The 21,523-nt window shown below is 43.5% G+C and overlaps 1 protein-coding gene across 1 annotated transcript in view; it reads right to left on the bottom strand.

The window, feature by feature from the left end:
- CRYBB2 (crystallin beta B2) overlaps window positions 1-21,523 on the bottom strand; it is a 53,904-nt gene that overhangs the window by 12,357 nt on the left and 20,024 nt on the right. The window contains exon 4 of the mRNA XM_077461357.1: window positions 10,731-10,863. Within this exon, the coding sequence (XP_077317483.1) occupies window positions 10,731-10,863 (133 nt within the window). The remainder of the gene's footprint in view (window positions 1-10,730; window positions 10,864-21,523) is intronic.

The following is a 21,523-nucleotide window of genomic DNA, read 5'->3' as shown; positions in this document are numbered from 1 at the left end:
GGCGTCGTGTTTGTTGTCAAAAAGTCCGACCGTGTGTATGCAATACAAACTTGTGGACCACGCCCTTTGTACAAAAGTCCACGGAAAAGTTTGTACAAGTCCGACCGTGTGTATGAGGCTTAAGAAAGTATTTTTGCACTCCAATCTTCCCGTCGGACTTGGGTTTCAGCGGACAATACGTTCGTCAGTATGCTAGTACGGCGGACTAAAGGCCCATACACACGATCAGACTTTTTGACAACAAACATGCAAATTAGCTGTTTTGGAGCAACATCCGACCGTGTGTACGCTCCATCGGACAAACATTTTTGGTTTTCATCGGACTTTTGTTGGCTGTGCGAACGGACAAACTTTCTGGCAACAAAAGTCCGATGGAGCAAAGTCTGATCGTGTGTACAGAAAACCATAGGACTTTTGTACAAAGTACAAACAGGCATACTCAGAACCAATGCAAAAGATCAGACAACAATACAGAAGTTGACAGTAAAGAGCAGAAAAACCAAGTGATTTGGTGAAAGTTGGCTGAAAAAGTCCTGCTGTGTGTATGCAATACAAGTCCTATCGGGTGTATGAGGCTAAAGAATGACACATGCTCAAAGCAAGTACAAAAAAGGAAGCTATTGGATACTGGCTTTTTCTAGTCTTGTCGTACGTGCAGTACGTCATCGCGCAAGCGAACGTCGGACTTTCTGTGTGTCCGTGTGTGGCCAAGTCCGTTCGGTAGAAAGTCCGCCGGATTATCTGCCGGATTGTATGTCGGACTAAGTACGTCAGACAATTCGATCGTGTGTACGCGGCATAACTAACACCATGTTAGTACCAAACTAACAAGATGTCTTCTAATGGGTTTCCCAAAACAGCCAGGCAGCACTTATACCTTTTTAGTGTTCTGTCAGTAGTCAGCCTTTTCACCTAATAGCAGCCTCCAACAGCAGAGAGAGCAAGAGAGAAAGAGAGCCCTAAATTTCATTCAGTGCACATATAAAAAGGACTGTGCACAACTTAGACTATTAACGAGGTCTGGCTACCAGGTAAGGTGTAGGTCCTAGATCTCCAGGACCAAGAACAGAATTTATTAGGATCCTGAGAAAACACAGTGGGGGTTATTTATGAAAGGTAAATCCAATTTGCACTGCAAGTGCACTTGAAAGTGCAGTCGCTCTAAATCTAAGGGGTAGATCTGAAATGAGTGGAAGCTCTGCTGATTTTATCATCCAATCATGTGCAAGCTGAAATGTTGTTTTTTATTTTCCTTGCATGTCCCCCTCAGGATCTACAGTGACTTTACTTCCAATTGCACTTTCAGTGAACTTTCAAGTGCACTTGCAGTGCAAAATGGATTTGCCTTTAGTAAATAACCCCCATTGCTTATTTCACCACATCAGACAGTAATCAACCCCTCTGTTTAGGAGCTCAGTGATGCCCTGGTCCAGATCTGGGAGGAAATACCCCAGGACACTATCCGTTGTCTCATTAGGAGCATGCCCCGACGTTGTCAGGCATACATACAAGCATGCGGGGGCCATACAAACTACTGAGTACAATTTTGAGTTTCTGTAATAACATTTTAGCAAAATGGACTAGTCTGCTGCATCATTTTTTCATTTTGATTTTCAGGGTGTCTTTGAATGCAGCCCTCTGTAGGTTATTAACTTTAATTTCCATCAAACAATCTGGCATCTTTTCGTTCCTAACACATTACCCAGTCCATCACAGTTTAGATATCCAGGATGATATTTTTCCCCAATGAGATCTGATGTGTTTTCAAGGTGTGTCTTTAACTTTTTTAACCACTTCAGGACCGCCGTATTGCCATTGTACGTCAGCACAATGGCACAGGCAGGCAGAATCACGTACATCTACGTGATTGCCTTCCAGCGGGTGGGGGGTCCCATCGGACCCCCTCCCGCTGGTTACGGCGGTCCGATTCGGTCCAGGAGCGCTCCGTGATGAGGGGATGGCCGTTCGTTTTCGGCCACCCCCTCTGGATCGCTCCTGGCCAATGAGAAGCTTCCTCCCCTGTGTATTGTTTACACAGGAAGGAGGAAGTGATGTCATTCTCCTCGGGGCGGTCTTTTTGACCGGACTACGAGGAGAAGAGTAAAAGTAAGTCTGCACGAACACTACACTGACATGTAGGTACACACAGGCACACAAACCCCCCCGATCCCCCCCCCGATCGCCCCCCGATCCCCCCCCCGCCCCCCCTCCCCCCCCAGTCACAGTGTCACTGATTGCATTGATCATTTCTTTACTGATCAATGCATTCAGTGTCAGTTGTGACAGTAAAAACTGTCAGGACAGTTAGTGTTAGGTCCAGGGTAGCCCCCTATCACCCCCCAATAAAGATTTAACCCCCTGATTGCCCCTAGAGTTAACCCTTTCACCCCCTTTTGCCAGTGTCACTAAGCGATCATTTTTCTGATCGCTGCATGTGTCGCTAGTGTCGCTAGGTAGCTAGTTATTTTTTTAGGTTCACCGCCAGGTTTTTATATCGCTAGGTACCCCGATATACTACCCAATAATGTTTTTAACCCCCTGATTGCCGCTAGTTAACCCTTTCACCCCCTTTTGCCAGTGTCACTAAGCGATCGTTTTTCTGATCGCTGCATTAGTGTCGCTACAGTCGCTAGGTAGCTAGTTATTTTTTTAGGTTCACCGCCAGGTTTTTATAGCGCTAGGTACCCCGATATACTACCCAATAATGTTTTTAACCCCCTGATTGCCGCTAGTTAACCCTTTCACCCCCTTTTGCCAGTGTCACTAAGCGATCATTTTTCTGATCGCTGCATGTGTCGCTAGGTAGCTAGTTATTTTTTTAGGTTCACCGCCAGGTTTTTATATCGCTAGGTACCCCGATATACTACCCAATAATGTTTTTAACCCCCTGATTGCCGCTAGTTAACCCTTTCACCCCCTTTTGCCAGTGTCACTAAGCGATCGTTTTTCTGATCGCTGCATTAGTGTCGCTACAGTCGCTAGGTAGCTAGTTATTTTTTTAGGTTCACCGCCAGGTTTTTATAGCGCTAGGTACCCCGATATACTACCCAATAATGGTTTTAACCCCCTGATTTCCGCTAGTTAACCCTTTCACCCCCTTTTGCCAGTGTCACTAAGCGATAATTTTTCTGAACGCTGCATCAGTGTCGCTAGTGTCGCTAGGTAGCTAGTTAACTAGGCTCCCAAAAAGTCCCCCACATGTGGTATCCCCGTACTCGGGAGAAGCAGCAGAATTTATTTTGGGGTGTAATTTGACTTCTGCCCATAGCATGTGTGAGCAATATATCATTTAGTGACAACTTTGTGCAAAAAAAAAAAAGTTTGTAATATTCCCGCAACTTTTGGCAAAATATAAAATATTCCATGGACTCAACATGCCTCTCAGTAAATAGCTTGGGGTGTCTACTTTCCAAAATGGGGTCATTTGGGGGGGTTTTGTGCTATTTTGGCATTTTATGGCCTTCGAAACTGTGATAGGTAGTGAGGAGTTAAATCAAAAATTTGCACCCTTAGAAATCCTGAAGGTGGTGATTGGTTTTCGGGGTGCCGTGCGCGACTAGACTCCCAAAAAGTCCCACACATGTGGTATCTCCGTACTCGGGAGAAGCAGCAGAATGTATTTTGGGGTGTCATTTCACATATAACCATGGCATGTGTGAGCAATATATCATTTAGTGACAACTTTTTGTAAAAAAATTTTTTTTTTTTTTTTTTTGTCATTATTCAATCCCTTAGGACAAAAAAAATAAATATTCAATGGGCTCAACATACCCATCAGCAATTTCCTTGGGGTGTCTACTTTCCAAAATGGGGTCATTTGGGGGGGATTTGTACTGCCCTGCCATTTTAGCACCTCAAGAAATGAGATCGGCAGTCATAAATTAAAAGCTGTGTAAATTCCAGAAAATGTACTCTAGTTTGTAGACGCTATAACTTTTGCGCAAACCAAAAAATATACGCTTATTGACATTTTTTTTACTAAAGACATGTGGCTGAATAAATTTTGCCCTCAATGTATGACTAAAATTTAGTTTATTCGATTTTTCTTATAACAAAAAGAAGAAAATATCATTTTTTTTCAAAATTTTCGCTCTTTTTTCATTTATATCGCAAAAAAAAAAAAACGCAGAGGCAATCAAATACCATCAAAAGAAAGCTCTATTTGTGGGAAGAAAAGGACGCAAATTTCGTTTGGGTGCAATATTGCATGACCGCGCAATTACCAGTTAAAGCAGCGCAGTGCGAAATTGCAAAAAGACCTCTGGTCCTTAAGGTGTTTATTGGTCCGGAACTGAAGTGGTTAAGCAATATATATATATATATATATATATATATATATATATATATATACAGTGTATATTTTTTATGATAAAAGCACAGGGTTCTTATTTGTTGTGTCTATCCATTTATAATTTATAGAGAGACTTTCAAAACATAAGTGGATGCAGACAGCACTGCTGGACTAGACAAACACTGTGAACATAATATTGCACCGGTTGTAAAAGCTCTGAACAATAAACTCATCTGGACAATAGGGAAGTGTGCATCCTGTGACAACAACACACTATATCCAGACTTAAACAATAGTTTCTGTGTAGTGCACTACAAATAAGAGTCAATGGTCTAGATGAATGTACTGTTGTTCGAATATTGGCTTTGCACTTTAGCAGATGGTAATAAAAGAGTGCCACATTTAGTCCCCTTTGGGAAGAACAATATCCAACTATGAAGGTCTTAAGCATGGTAAACCATTAAAAATACAAACAAGTTTATGCAGTAAGAGATTGCAAATAAGGATGTGCACAGTACAATTACTCAGGGCAACTGTCCAGATTTTGGTACACACAAATTAGCTTGTAGAAGTTGAAATGCCACACAAAGCTTTCTTTAAAGCCCTGTACATGTGGGCCAAATATTGGGCACCACCCAAAATTCAGCCTCTGTGTATGGCAGCCTGTCTGACAGAAGCCAGCCCAAAAAGGTCTGCCAATAGGCATCCAATCAGCGCTCTCAGCCAATGGCAGAGATCGTTGACCAGTGTGTTCTTGTGGGGGAGGGGCAATCACCCAATCAGAACACAATAGTACAGTGGAGGAGATCGCTATACTAACATCGGATTGCCTGCTGGCTTGAAAGAAAAAAAAACTGATAGTGTGTACTAGACGTTAGTTTTGAATTGCACAGGAAAAAATTGGAACCACAGTCAGGTCTTTATTACTATTTGCAGCCTTGTGATTTCACCTCACTGCCTGTCTCAGCGACAACATTATGACACAAAGTCAAATTCCTACAAGGGCTGGTTTATACCACTGGTATGTGCTGTGCTGTGCTGTGTAGAACTGATTACAGTATATTGCACTTTTTACTTTTTTCTTTTTGTCATAAAATGACATTCCATTTAGGTTTCGATAAAACAAAAAAAGGTAGCACATGTCCTCCTTATTTATTAGCACACACCACTGCAGAACAAATAGGACATAAGGCCATTCATTTTTCCACGCATTAGGACCAGGGGCCGATCCAGAGTCTAGTCTCGGGAGGGGCACTGCCACAAAATACCTTTTTTTATGGGGCAATTTATCCGGGAAGTGGCTGGTGTTTGCACTTCAATCATCACGGCACCATGGTTGTTATGGTGTCAGGGTGATTGAAGCGCATTATTTCTATTATTACATTGTTATATAAAATGAAATAGTTCAACTCACCATAATGCAGAATCAGTGGGAGTCCCGAGCGTGTCACTTGCCACGTCTCCTGCCACCAGATGCAGATTGTCACTTGTCACGTCGCCTGCCACACGTTGCAGTTTGTCCCGTCACCTGTCACAAGATGCAGATTTGTCCCTTGCCACGTCACCTGTCACACGTTGCAGATTGTCACTTGCCACATCACCTGTCACACGTTACTTGCTACGTCGCCTGTCACCAGATGCGGATTGTCACATTATTTGCCACATGTTATGGATTGTCACTTGCCACGTCGCCTGTGCCCAGATGCAGATTATAACTTGCCACATTACCTGCCACATGTTGCGGATTGTCACTTGCCACGTCACCTGCCACACGTTGCGGATTGTCACCTGACACACGTTGCAGATTGTCACTTGCTCTGTCACTTTCCTTGCTGTGTCCCAGAGTCAGACAGCAGATTACCAGTCAGGCAGCAGAGAGAGGATGTAATCTCTCTGCTGCCTGTGGCTGCCTGCACAGTGAGGGCAGAACTGCAGGGATGCAGGGAGGGCGGTGAGAGATGATGTCGTTTCTCTGCCCCCCCACCCACCTGTTCCTTGATTGGCCAGCAGCCTGCTTACACACTAAGCCACAGAGCTGCTCGCCCGCTCTCTTACCCACCCGCTCACCGACCAAGCCGCTCTTTGCCCGTGGAGCCACTCACGTCTCTCACCCACAGAGCTGCCCGCCCACTCACCCACTCGCATTCTCGGAGGGGGAAATTGCCCCATTGCCCCCCCTGGATCCGCCCCTGATTGAGACTGCAATGGGCAAGGCTGCCCAGCACAGCCCAATGACCTAATGTGAATAAGTCATAAAGTAGGCAATAGAAGGATTGAATCCCTGCTGAACCAGCCACATTTTGATAGATGCATGGGCAACCTATTTGTACAGAAGTTGATCGATAGATTGACTTCTGTACAACCACCCTTTCAAGTTTTTCTAAACCAATAGTCCTGCTGGCAATAGCCAACAAAACTGATTATTGTGTTATCACTGTGAGAACACAATTGCACAGCGGGTGTGATTCCCCCATCTACATCAGTTGGGTGGATGGGGGAATCGACACATTTTTGTTTTCTTTCAATCTGATGATTGAACGAAAAAAAATGTATGACCTGCCTTAGAATGAGGTCAGTTTCACACTGTTACATTTCAGTAACACACATTGTTTGCGTCGGTGTGCTGTGGGGCCTATCACTCTGAATGACATCTCAAAGCACCTTCCCAATGTGCCTGTGTTATAGCACACTCTATTGAGTGGTAATTGAGTGGTCTATTGTCATGCATTTAGATGAACTGCTAAAAATGGTGCACCTTTTTAAATTGCTGTTTGGGCAGCCTATTCAAATGAATGGGCTGCCATAATACCACACGTCATTGTGATTGCATTAAATGCAATGCACAAATGTAAATGGTACCGAAAAGATTATTTAGTGAAGTGGGAAAAGATTACATTATACAGAAAAGTAATTGCTGTCTGTGTCCTATATGGAGCACAGACATCTCAGAATGACACAAAGTGAGATGAAAGCTCCAACTTGAATCATAAACAGCATCCAAAACTAAAAGAAAAAAAAATGCTAACTGGCTTTTTGGGTGCATCTCATTGTTTTCTGTGCATTCTCATTGAATAAGCCCATACACTGTTTAATTAGTGGGCAAAGAATAACCATGTGCTGTTAGCAGTATACAGCTTCGGAATAATGAAAAATGGTTACAGGCTGTTATCGAGTTACTGCAGTTTGCACATTGCTCTTGGCCTTGAGAACAGCAGCCAGTAATTTGTCATTTTTAATGAAAAAAACAGTCTGAAACTTTTTTCAACATGTTAGTAATCCAAATGCAAAAGTGAATATGATATGTGAATTAAATGGTTATTAGTGGTGTATCCCAAAGTTCAGTGTTGGGACTTCCACCCTTTACCCATTTAAAATGTTATAGAGTTTGGGATTAAAAGTACAATTTCAGTGTTTTCAGATGACACCAAGCTATGTAGTGAAATAACGTCTTTACAGGATGTCTCCAACTTCCAAGCCGGCCTCAATGCACTACCGTATATAATTGGGCAACAATGTGGCAGACAGTGCCGGGGCAAGGTAATCTAGAGCTCTAGAGCCCCCAATGCCAAATTGGCTTCCCCTTCCAACTAAGTGCTAATCTGCATGCTTAGCTCGAATCCTCTTATTCCACATACAATAGCTCCCAGCACAATATACCCCCCCCCCCAAAAAAAAAAATATTCCCCTTCCAAGCACAAATCTTTTACCCCTCAAATTTCCCCTCCTAGCACAAATTCTCTACCCCTCAAATTTCCCCTCTGAGCACAACCACCCTCCCCCTGCTCCAAAACCCCCTCCTAGCACAAATGCCCCATTCATCCCTACTAGCACAAATCCCTTTCCCCAAAAAATTCACCTCCTAGCACAAATTCCCCCCCCCCCCAACCATATTACCTTTTCTAGCATAAACTCCCCTAATCCCCCATCCTAGCAAAAATCCTCTTACACTATCTCCCCTCTCAATACAAATTCCCCCCAAATCACCTCTCCTAGCACGCCTCCCCTAATTTTCCCTCCTAGAACAATTCTTACCTCCTGACACCCCCCCCCCCCAAATTCCTCCTCCCATCACAAATCCCCTGCCCCCAATCTTCTTTTGGTGCCCTCAAACCACCTCACATGATACCACAGTGCCCAGGGCAGCCACCCCTTCTGCCTACCCCTTGTCCCTGGTGGCAAATTAGGTGTTATGTTGATAGATGTAAAGTTATGCACTTAGGGCTAAAAACATGCATGTATCTTACATATTAGAAGAAGAGCAGCTGGGAGAATCAATGGTGGGGAAGGATTTGGGTGTTCTAATAGATCATAGACTCATTAAAGTGGTTGTAAAACCTTACAAACCACTTTGACCTACAGGTAAGCCTAGATTAAGGCTTACCTGTAGGTCCAAGAAATATCTCCTAAACCTACACGGTTTAGGAGATATTTGCCAAAACACAGGCACCGCGCTGTAGACAGCGGCGCGCAACGACGGCGATATGCCACGAGTGGCAGCTCCCGTGCGCTCCCGAGTGATGGCTTCGCTGAATGACAGCGCCGGAGCAGCGAGACCCACCTAGAAGATGGAGGCTCCGTACACAAGGGGACAGCGGTGACTTCGCTGGCTCCTATGTCAGGTAAGTGGCACATAATGGATTACTATGCGATGCATAGTAGTCCATTATGCTTTACCTTTGCAGGGTGACAAAGTGGAAGTAAACCTATCAGGGTTTACTTCCTCTTTAATAGCATGCAACACCAAGGTGAAGTTTAAAAAAAAAAATCTATTTCTATAAGAGGTATAGATTCCAGAGACATAATTGTGCCTCTGTGCAAATCATTAAAAGCACCTTATCTGGAATATCCAGGTCAGTTTTGGGCACAGTTAACAAAAAGGATGTTGGGAAACTGAAGAAAGAGTGTAGAAGGACAACCAAACTAATAAGAGGCAGGGAGGAACTTAGCTATTAAAAAAAGATTAGAGGAACTGATTTTATTCTCTCTGGAGAGGAAGTGATTAAGGGGGGATATGCTCATTATAGAAAAATACATAAGTGGTCCATATAGTGAATTGGGTGTAGAGTTATTCCCTTTCAGGTCTATACAAAGGATTAGGGACCACTCTTTTTGTCTGGAGGAAAAGAGGTTTCCACACACTGAAATGTCGCATACACACGACCGGACTTTTTGACAGACTAGGTCTGATGGTCTTCCCGACTGACTTTCAGCGGACTTCTAATAGACTTTCCGAACAAACGGACTTGGCCACACACAAGCACACCAAAGTCCGACGGATTTGAACGTAATGATGTACGACCGGACTAGAATAAGGAAGTTTATAGCCAGTAGCCAATAGCTGTCCTAGCATTGGTTTTCGTCCATCGGACTAGCATACAGACAAACTGATTTTTCGCCCGGACTCAAGTCCGTTGGAAAGATTTGAAACATGTTTTAAATCTAAAGTCTACATGATTTTTAGACAGCAAAGGTCCGATGAAGCCCACACATGATCGAATTGTCCGGTGGATTCGTTCCGTCGGGCCTAGTCCGTGAAAAAGTCTGGTCGTGTGTATGCGGCAAAAGGCTTTTTCACTTTAAAAGCTGTAAAAGTGTGAAATAGACACCCTCAAGAACTAGTTCCAGCTAGCTCATTAGATTGTCTAAAAGTGATAGATACATTCCCAAATGCACACACTGGATATTAAAATGATATTCAAGGGAGATGTTTTTCTTTTAAATCACAAATATGTCATACTTACCTGCTCTGTGCAGTGGCTTTGCACAGAGCAGCCCTGACCCTCTTCTTTTCTGTCCCCCCGCCGGCGCTCCTGGTCCCTCCCTCCTGCCAAGTGCCCCCATAGCAAGTAGTCTGCTCACTCACATGCCACTGCTCTGTGTGTCCATTCATACATGGAGCGCGGCTCAGTCCACGAGGAGGCAGAGACCTGGAAGTGCCTCTGCTCTTGTGCACATCACTGTGCACAAGATGAGGGTCAGGTAAATGGTAAAAGGTAAACCTTGTGCCTTTACAACCACTTTAACATTTACAGATAATAACACCAGGACTAGTTCATCCAGGGAATATCCAATTGATTCCTGGGGTTTCCGGAATGAGTTTTTCCCCTTTTGGGGCAAACTGAATCACGCTTATATTGTTTTTTTTTCCCTTCCTCTGCATCAGCTATGGGTATAGAGTTCTGAATATGAAGTTTTTCTATGTTTTTATTTTTTCTGTTGGCTGAACTAGATGAAGGTATCTAAATTTTACGATTGCTACTGAGGATTAGGAATTGTTTTAATTTTTCATGTGCTAATCATTGAAACCCAGCTATATTTCTGTTATGCTGGTGTAAGTATTGTTATATATGTAATCATTATTATTTATAATAATAATAAGAAATATTATTATTTGCATGTGGTTCATTATATTAAGAAATGTGCATAGTCTTGTTCTTACCACTTTGATTGGTCTCAAGGAGGAGATGCTTTCACTCTTCCGGCTGTTCGTCCAGGAGTCCCAGCGAGGATATTCTCCCTTCTCAAAGACAAATTGTTCTCCCTTGCAGTTTTGTTGTTCATATCCTACCCAGCTGTGGAATACAAGCGACATTAGATTTCTGGATAGTAGTGCCAGCCAGGCCCAGGAAATTTAAGAACTCTTCTGAATATTTAATATCCATTCTGAAATACATTGTTGTATATGTCTACAGAGACCTAACTAAAAGTTATTTTCCTAGTCTTCCCTGAAGACACAGCTAAGGCTTAAAGCTTTGCTTCTCGTCTAATTGAAACAAAACTGTAGCTGGCTTTGGGTACATAGATAGATGACACCTTGCAAACCTCACTTTCAATGAGAGAAGAGAACGAAACATGTTGTGAAAAAAATCAATACTTTCTAAAGGAGTAGAGAATGTTCACTTAAAAAAGTTGATGTTCATCTAGGAAAGTAAATGTTCACCTAGATTAGTAAAAATACAGTCATACAAAGGAAAGTGTGAACAAAACAGAATAAGGCTTACCTGTAGGTAAAATTAATATCTCCTAAACCTGCATGGTTTAGGACAGGGATATGCAATTAGCAGACCTCCAGCTGTTGCAAAACTACAAGTCCCATCATGCCTCTGCCTCTGGGTGTCATGCTTGTGGCTGTCAGACTCTTGCTATGCCTCATGGGACTTGTAGTTTTGCAACAGCTGGAGGTCCGCTAATTGCATATCACTGGTTTAGGAGATATTTGCCCTGCATGCAGCCACTGACGTCAGCAGCGCTTTCGCTCAGATCGTGACGGAAATTCAGAGCTTCTTGCCGAAACAAAGGGCTCCCATGTGCATGCGGGAGAGTGACGTCATTGTGGTTCCAGCCACTCACAGAATCGGAGCCAGAAGAAACGCAGGGGGAACATGTCAGCTCCCTCAGCAGTGACCTGGCATGCTTCAGGGGCCTCGTTCTAAGGTCTTTTAACATAAGGACTAGGCATGAGCCGAACACCCCCCCGGTTTGCCGCAGAACATGCGATTAGGTCTATGGGATGCGAACCTGAAAAATCAAAAGTGCTAATTTTAAAGGCTTATATGCAAGTTATTGCCATAAAAAGTGTTTGGGGAACATGTATCAATACAAAAAAAAGTTTTAAAAACAGACGTTTTTTTTTCGGGAGCAGGGGTTTTAATAATGCCTAAAGTGAAACAATAAAAATGAAATATTCCTTTAAATATCATGCCTGTGGGGTCTCCTTAGTCTGCCTATAAAGTAGCGCATCTTTTCCATGTTTATAACAGTAGCACAGAAAAATTAAATTTCTAATGGGGAAAAGGTCATTTAAAACTGCTCACGGTTGTCGGATATCCGCAATATAGATAAAAATCATTGAAAAAACTCCCCAAAAATACCAAAAGTAAATGGTGTGGATGTCCCCCTCAAAATCCATACCAGGCCCTTCAGGTCTAGTATGGATATTAAGGGGAACCCCACAACAAAATGTAAAAAAAAAATGGCGTGGGGGTCCCCCAGGCACTATATACTCTGAACAGCAGTATATACTATACGGCCTGCCCTATATACTCTGCAGAAAAATTACGCCTTAGGTGTTGGTGGTGCCAGAACACTATAATCCCTCACAGTTACTCTTGTTGGGCGCAGGAACAGGCCCTGCATTGAAATATTATATCAAAAAGTGTAATTACATGCCCCTGTTAAACAGGGGCAGAAAAATTGGGCCTTGAGTGGTGGTGATGGTGCCACAAAACTGTAACCCCTCACAGATATGCCCTGTACACACAGTCGGACTTTACGACGGAAAATGTGCAACCGGATCGTGTTGTCGGAAAATCCCTGTGTGGGCTCCATCGGACTTTTTTCGTCGAAATTTCCGACACACAAAGTTTGAGAGCTGGATCTAAAATTTTCCGACAACAAAATCCGATTGTTTAAATTCCAATCGTGTGTAGACAATTCCGATGGACAAAGTGCCACGCATGCTCACAATAAATTACGAGACGAAAGCAAATGGCTACTGGTCCGTTTATAGTGCCATCATACATGTTGTACATCACCGCGTTCGGAACAATCGGATTTTCCGACAACTTTGTGCGACAATGTGTATGCAAGAAAAGCTTGGGCCAAAATCTGTCGGGAAAAAATCTGACGGATTTTGTCATTGGAAAATTCGACCGTGTGTACAGGACAATACTCTTGTTGGGCGCAGGAACTGGCCCTGCTGTGAAATAGTATATCAAAAATTGTAATTACATGGCCCTGTTAAACAGGGGCAGAAAAACTGGGCCTTTGGTTTTGGTGGCACCAGAACATTGTATCCCCTCCAGTTACTCTTGTTAGGTGCAAGAGTGGGCCCTGCTGTTAAATATTATATCAAAAATTGTAATTACATGCCCATGTTAAACAGGGGCAGAAAAATTGGGCCTTGGGTGGTGGCGGTGGTGCTCTAAACCAAAAATATTGTTGGAAGCTAGCATCATCAAGATTGAGGAAGAATAGGAAAGTCAGCATAGGCAGTCTTCAAGGGATCCCAGATCCATAGCAAAATCAATCAGTTACATCAGCATCAGGTGCTTGATAACTGCTGATCCAAGACTTATTCATTTTTATGAATGTGAGATTATCAACCCTCCAGCAGCACTGAATGTGCATTCCGAAAGCAAGCTGGATGCAGGACAGGCCAGTAGCTCAATTGCATATTGCAAGTTCTGGCCAGTGGTCCATCCTCAAGACCCAGTAACCCAGTGGATGCTCGTTTGGAAAGGTCTCTAAGTCTGCCCTTGCCCCTAAATATTCCTGCACCATATAATGCAGACGCTGGTGATGGTTGCTTGAACCGATCAGACCTTGGTGCTGAGGGCTAAAAAATTGTTTAAAGGCATCGGTCACCTGGCCACCTTCTCTACCACTCTTCCTCTGACTGAACGAAGCCTTAGCAACACGTTGTCCAGCACCAGGAAATGGTAACCTCCCAGGGTCTGGAAATTAGACCAACCTTTCTTCAAGGCCTCCTGAAAATGTTTCATCCTCTGTTCCCTCTGCAAAGGCAGGATGAGTTCTGCAACTTTACCCTCGTAACATGGATAACATGGATCAAGAAGGGTTGCCAACCAGTAATGATCCCTCTCCTTGATACCACGAATCCTAGGGTCCTTTCACAGGGTTTGCCAATGCAGCATAAGTTTGCAGAGTCCTCAGGGTCACTAAAGGTCTGTGTACACATTTTGATTTTCGGACGTCAATTGTGTTACAATGACCGATGTCCTCAAATTTTACTATTAGTACGATGCTTTCAACAGCCAATTTTACTGTTTCGTCAGACAAAAGCTGGATGTGAAGAGTATAAAAATTTTGTCGGATGTGAACTCAAAGTCTAATTTTCGTTTCATTAGTATGGTTTTCGTACAAAAAAAAAGTCATAGGAGCAGGACTACGCATGCTCAGAAATTAAAGAATACATACAAACTATTCAGCACGTTATGTCACTTCTGACATTGTATCCTGTCAAACGAAAATTCTCGTATTGTTGGTAACCTCTTCACTATCAGCATGAGACTAGCATGCCACAAAAATCGGGCATTCTGTCTCCCGAAAATCAAAGCGTGTGTACGAGGCTTAAGGATCACATTATCTGTAACTACCTCCTCCCAGCCATGTACAACTCCTTGAGTTTCTGGGGATTGAAAACCATCCCTTAAAGACTGCTGCTGAGTGTTATCCTCTACATAAATGATGGCACAATCCTCCTCCTCCTCCTCTTCTTCCTGTGTGTATGGCGGTCCACAGGAATGCTATCTGGATAAAGGGGGCCTTGAGAGGAAAGGAAGTCCTCCTCTTCCTCCCGCTGTTCTGCCTCAAGTGCCCTGTCCATGATTCATGGAAGTGTGTGCTCCAGCAGGAAGACTAGAGCAACAGTGTCACTGATGAATACATTGTCACTGCTCACCATCCTTGTGGCCTCCTCAAATGCCGACAGGACAGTGCATGCACCCTTGATCAGTAGCCACTGGCATGGCGAAAACAAGCCAAGCTCCCCTGACCCTGTCCTGTTGCCATACTTGCACACGTACTCATTGATGGCCCTCTGCTGTGTGTGCAGCTTCTGCAGCATTTCCAACATTGAGTTCCACCTGGTGGGCATGTCACAAATGAGGCGTTGGTGGGCAGGTTGCATTCCCTTTGAATGTCAGCCAGCCGAGCACTGGCATTGTATGATCAGCACAAATTACCACAGACTTTTGTGGCCTGCCTCAGGAGATCTTGTAAGCCTGGGTACCTGGTCAAGAACCGCTGCACCACCAAATTCAGGACATGTGGCAAACATGGAACATGGGTCAAGTGTCCCTGCCGGAGGGTGGAGAGAAGGTTGGTGCCATTGTCGCATACAGCCATTCCTGGCTGAAGCTGACATGGCGTCAACCACCTCTGACCTTGCCCCTGCAGAGCTGATGGAATCTCTGCCCCAGTGTGGCTCCTCCCCTAGGCAGATCAACTCAAGTACCGCATGGCATCTTTTAGCCTGACTGCTTGCGTAGCCCCTTGAATGCGTACGGAGCACTGCTGGTTCAGAGGAAAAATCTGCAGAAGAGGCCATAGAGGAAGAAGAAGAGAAGGTGGAGGAGAGAGCTGTTACAAGATCACCACTAGCATTTTGGAGGCATGGTGGTGGAACAAGCTCCAAAAACTCTGAACCCTGTCCTGCATCCTTCCCAGCTGCCAGCAGAGTTACCCAGTGAAGGAAAGGTAACATCCTTGCTCATGCCTGCTGAACCATGAATCAGCAGTAATATGAACCTTACTGCTGACCGCCCTGTCCAACAAGGCCAAAACAATGCCTTCCACCTGCCGGTAGAGAGCCGGAATGGCCTTTCATGAAAAGATATGGTGTTTTGGAACCTGCCACTGATTCCAGCAGATTCCACAAATTCACAAAAGAGGGCAGAGTCTACCAGCTAAAAAGGCAGCAGTTGCAATGCTAGCAATTTGGCCAAGCTAGCATTTAGACGCTGGGCATGTGGATAGCTGGGACCAAATTTATTTTTACGGTTCAGCAACTGGGGTAGGGAAATTTGTCTGCTAAAATCAGTTGGTGGTGTACTGCTAGCATATTGGCTGCAAGTACTTGGGACTCCTATAGCTATACCTTCATTCCTCTCAGTACAGGTTTTTGAGAGGCCTGGAGGTATAGTAGGGTTGGAGATTCCAGATGAGGAGCAAGGAGAAGTCCGCCTTTTTCTATGATGTGGGTCTTTCATGTGCTGTTGCCAATGGACTGCATGGCAGGTCATCATATGTCTGATCAAGCATGTGATGCCCAAGCAGCTGTTGTTCTGGCCATGCTCGATCCCCTTCAGATATAGGATGCAAACAGCAATGGTGCGAACTACAGCACACTGGTCGATAAAGACCCACACCAAGGAACTTTTAAAAGTCAGCGGGGATTCAGCAGCACCCTGCACCTGTGGAACTCTGCAGTGTGATGCAATAGGGTGGCTGCCCTTAAGCTGCCCCCTAGAAGACATCCTGCCTTGTTGGAGTTGTGCCTCCTCCTCCTTTCTTCTCTCAGGCACCCAAGTAATCTCATCATCCCTTCCCTCCTCGTCACTGGAGTAAACTTGTCAGTATGCTGCAGCTGAAGGAACATGACTGCCAGTTTCTTGTCCTTCTGTGGCACCTCCTCTCTCTAGGCTCACGTTACTCCCTTCCTCAACCTGTGAACCAACCTTGAAGCCTTCAAATCGCTGCACATCCTTCAGCAGCATATAATCAACACTGGTTGAATAATTCTGGGGACCCCTCCATGCATGATGGTGGGACTACGGAAGGAGTGACTGTGGACAAGGAGTCGTGGAATAGGCCGCTTTGGCAGCTGCGTTGACAGGCAAGCTACTCTGAGCCTGGGTGACAGAGGATGAGGAAGATGAGGATGGCTTTGTTCTCCACTCCACCAACTCTTCTGCATGTTGTGGCTCAATAACACGGCCAGCAGCAGAAAAAAGGACAAGCGTGCCCCACGGCCACCTGCAGAGGATGCATCATGTCCATGACCACCACTGTTGACTGTAGACACAGAAGCTGCTTGCCCTCTTTTAGTGGCCTGTGAGCATCGGCCTCTCCTTGGTGGCCTTCCGGATATGATGTATTTTTTGTTACACCACACTACACTGTATTATATACTGTGCAAACTGCCTGAAGTGTATTAAAAACTATACACCACCAAATGCACTGTGTATATAGGCTACACTGAATGCAGAGCACATATATACATATATATATATATATATATACTGCACTGACTGAATATAGAGTGAACACTGAATATATATATATATATATATATATATATATATATATATATATATACTGACTATATATATATCAAATACACTGCCACTAACTGAATAACCTGCCTGCTTAGTCCAACTCAAACTATCTCTCTGTCCATGCCAACAACACTACACATGGCCACTATGTAAGCAGCCTTATATATTGTAGGGCGTGGACTTAGTCCCCCTGAGCCATGATTGCCATGGCTCCTTGTCTGAATGGACACACAAAGCAGCGGCTCGGCTCAGGTGCCCCCAAAGCAAGCTGCTTGCTGTAGGGGTACTCAGCAGGAGTGAGGGACCAAGAGCGCCTCCGGGGGACCCGAGAAGAGGAGGATCTGAGCTGCTCTGTGCAAAACCACTACATAGAGCAGGTAAGTATAACATGTTTGTTATTTTTAGACAAAGCAAGACTTTAATATCACTTTAAAGGTCCAGTTCACTTTTAGTCTATTCACATTGTGTCTAATTAAATGGGTGTTTTTGGACCCCCGAACTGCATTGGTTACTTTTGGATTGTCCCTCCTAATTTTATTTTTTGATGATAAAGTTGTATCTGGACCTCTTGGCAGTGGTGTGGCACTTCTATTTCCATTTTTGTTACGTTGGGGGTTATTTACAAAAGGCAACTTCACTTTACACTCCAAGTACACTTGGAAGTGCAGTCGCTCTAAATCTAAGGGGTAGTTCTGAAATGAGTGGGAGCTTTGCTGATTTTATCATCCAATCATGTGCAAGCTAAAATCTGTTTTTTATTTTCCTTGCGCGTCCCCTTCGGATCTACAGTGACTTTACTTCCAAGTGCACTTTCAGTACACTTTCAAGTGCACTTGCAGTGCAAAGTGGATTTTCCTTTAGTAAATAACCCCCATTGTGTTTTTGCTTGACCTTGTGGATAAATGCCTGGCCTGGGTAGCCACAAAATTTCAAAGCACTTCTAAAATGTTGTTGCTCCTTCTCTTTATACTCTGTTATTACCAACTTAGCTGGGTGTTGTAGAGTTATAATAATCCAGGGTTTGTGTTCCGGTTGGTGGTGGGTTTCAAAAAGCAGACGCTGATTTTTTTCGGGAAGGTTTCCTATAGAATTAAATGGCAAGTCACATCCATCCTAGATACACACAGAGAAAAAAGTAATTTATTATTCTTCGTGTCTTCCCATGTAGCTGTGATGTTTTTATCCATTGAATTGGTGTGTTCACTAAAAGTATTTACTTCAGATGTTATGATCTTGATCCAAGTATCATCCACATGCACTGAATGAGTTTAAAGCTCTTCTTTCCCCCTCCTTGATTTTCAAATTCACAGCAATGGTTATCTACAATGGAAGATATTTGTGCAGCCAAGTCCCTATCTAAAGAAGGTACCCTTGTGCCACGTACACACAACCGTTTTTTTCCATCAGAATAAACTGTGAAACGGTCTTTCCGACAGAGAGCCACTGAAACGGACTTGCCTACACATGATCACACCAAAGTCTGATCGTTTAGAACACGATGACGTATGACGGGACTAGAAAAAGGAAGTTCAATAGCCAGTAGCCAATAGCTGCCCTTGCATCTTTTTTGAATAGCATACAGATGAACGGTTTTCCCGATAGGAATTGATTCAGTCGGAAAGGTTTAAAACATATTCTGTTTCTAGGTCCGTCAGAATTTTTGAAAAAAAAAAAGCCAGATGAAGCCCACTCACGATCGGAATATCCGATGAAATGATTCCTTCTGACTTTTTCTGCCAGAAAGTCCGACCGTGTGTACAAGGCATTGTACTTAAAATAGCTCGTGTTGAGGCAAAGATTCAGAAAGGCGCATACTTGGTCTTGCTGGAGGTTTGTTTGGCTGTCAAGATTCTTTTCTCATTTCAGATGTTTCCTTACAATCGCAATAGTTGGTGTACAAATGAAAAACAATGCATTGAAAAATCTTGATAGCGTTCTGAATACTGTGCACTGTGTTGCCAACAAAGGGTGATAGAATAGTAGCCATACACTTAGTGATTTTATATGTGAAAGAGTTGATGCTGCTGAGAATTGGTTTTAGAGGATGTTTTTAACATCTCTACCCCAGCAACTTAAAAACATTTCACATCTTCCACCATGTACATTGAAAGATTAACACCTGTTGTAGAATTTCTAGCATTAAGATACTGGATTATGTATTTGGAACATGGTGTTTCCACATATTTTCACATCTCCCAAACTGCTCCTAGACCATCCAGATCTGCCTTGACATAGTACATGATATACAGGTTATTGAGACTCATGTGGCTATAAAAGCTGGGTTATGTTGCTCGCACTTATTAGAGCTGAAGAAGTGACTTGGATAAGCTGTGAAATGTCTTTAGCGTTACAGAATAAATCCTGCTGAATGTGACCAACTACTACTGAGTCTGACTTTACCATGACTTGGATAAATAAGAACCCACAGAAATTTTAAGTAGTATTAAACCCTCAGCATTTTTTTTAGCTTAACATATTGCTCTTTAGAAAATAAACATTTCCCAGTAAACTATGTGTTAAAATTCTTACCCCAGCCCTTGCAGCTTACAGCTTGCATTGCTTGCTCCTGCTTTCCAAGTGTTGCTTCCCTGAACTTCTGTTTTTCACAGGAAAGAGTTAACAGTCAACAGCGCCGTCTCAAGCCAGTTTGATAGCCTGGAGAAGGGAGGAGCAGGGATGTGCTCTGCCATTCTAGGCTATGGGGCTTTTTTTTGTTATATTGATGCACACAGTGTAGGGAGAAAGGGTTCAAGAGTGGCTCCCTGGGATGCTGAAAGAGAAAGGAGTCACCCTGAAGCAGTAACCCTGGGGCAGGGGTCATGGCATCAGCTTAAACTGGAACATAGGCAAGGATTAGAAAATAAAGAAGCTGTGTACGCAATAAATGATTAGATCAGCTAATGAAAGTCCTTAAAAACCTCAGGGTTTAATATCAGGTTCATAATTTTTTTATTTATTTTTTTGTAGCAAGAAAGAGCTACTTAAATGTGGCCAATATAAACTCTCTATTATCCTTACCATTTGCATATACAGTTTTAGTGTTGTACTGCCCACTTAAAATACGACCAGTTTACAAAACGTTGATGTCATCAAACCCATATTCATAAAAAATTTTAACATAGTCAAAGAACCCCACATTTTACCATCTAGTGAGCATTTTTCATTATAACAAGCAGTTGAAGGTCATACTATATAGAAAAAGTGAATAAAAAAAACCTTTTCATCTCATAACAAGGTATATAATGCAGCAGTTGCTCAGAAGGACAAATACAAGTAAAAATTATTTAGGCTCAGACTCAAACATTTGTTTAGAAAGGGCTGGATTTTTTTAAAAATGTAATCAGTTATGTTTCCAGTTCATGCAAATAGTACTTAGCTAAGTTCTACTGTAACAGAATAGTAGTTTAGTAACAGTATGCAAAGCACATTGACCTAAACACTACAGCAAGATATCTGATTTCACCTCACTGTAAGGGCTGGTATCAAAGGGCCTTGGGCTTGTGTTGATGGCATCAGTAACAATTTGAAAATCTTCTGAGATCATTCAGAAATTAGGTGTGTTTGGCCTGCAGCTGAACTGCTTGAAGAATTCCCCTTCCATAGACTTGTATGGGGATGCAAAACCAGTCTAATGCCTAGTGTACACAGGCCAAACCTCGGGAGACATTGCCTGGTTAAATAAAAACCTGCCAACATTCTGCCTGTGTGTATGTCAGCCGGTCCAAAAGAAGCCAGCTGTTTGGCTGGCTTCTGTCGGACGAGCATTCTGAAAAACCAGCAGCCGTCCGCTTCCCGATCAGCGCTCTTAGCCAATGGTAGAGAGCACTGATTGAAGTGTTCTGGCGGGGGGCATCCCCCTGTCAGAACACAACAGCTCAGAGGAGGAGATTGCTGCACTCATGTCAGACCATTAGTATAGTGCCTCAGACCAGAGCTGTCAGTTGTTTTTGCGTTCAATTCACTGAGCTGAACGCAAAAAAAACTATAATGCCCCATACACACGGTCGGACATTCCAACCACAAAATCAGTTTTTTCAGACAAATTTTGGCCGAAACTTGTGTTGCATACACACGGTCGCACGAAGTTGTCGGAAAATCCAATCGTTCTGAACGAGGTGACGTCAAACACGTATGTCAGGACTATAAACGGGCCAGTAGCCAATAGCTTTCGTCTCTTAGTTTATTCTGAGCATGCGTAGCACTTTGTCCGTCGGAATTGTCTACACACGATCAGAATTAATGCGATCAGATTTTGTTGTCGGAAAATTTTAGATCCTGCTCTCAAACTTTGTGCGTCGGAAAGTCTGACGGAAAAAGTCAGATGGAGCCCACACATGGTTGGATTTTCCAACAACATGATCCGATCGCACATTTTCTGTTGGAAAATCCAACCGTGTGTATGGGGCATTAGCATGTACTCGGCTTTACATGA

This window comes from Lithobates pipiens, unplaced genomic scaffold (assembly GCF_037356315.1).
Source record: "Lithobates pipiens isolate NorthernLeopardFrog02 unplaced genomic scaffold, aLitPip1_a1.2 Scaffold_3, whole genome shotgun sequence".
NCBI lineage: Eukaryota > Metazoa > Chordata > Amphibia > Anura > Ranidae > Lithobates > Lithobates pipiens.
The sequence above is the reverse complement of the archived record's forward strand: the minus strand, read 5'-3'. Positions and strand labels throughout refer to the sequence as shown.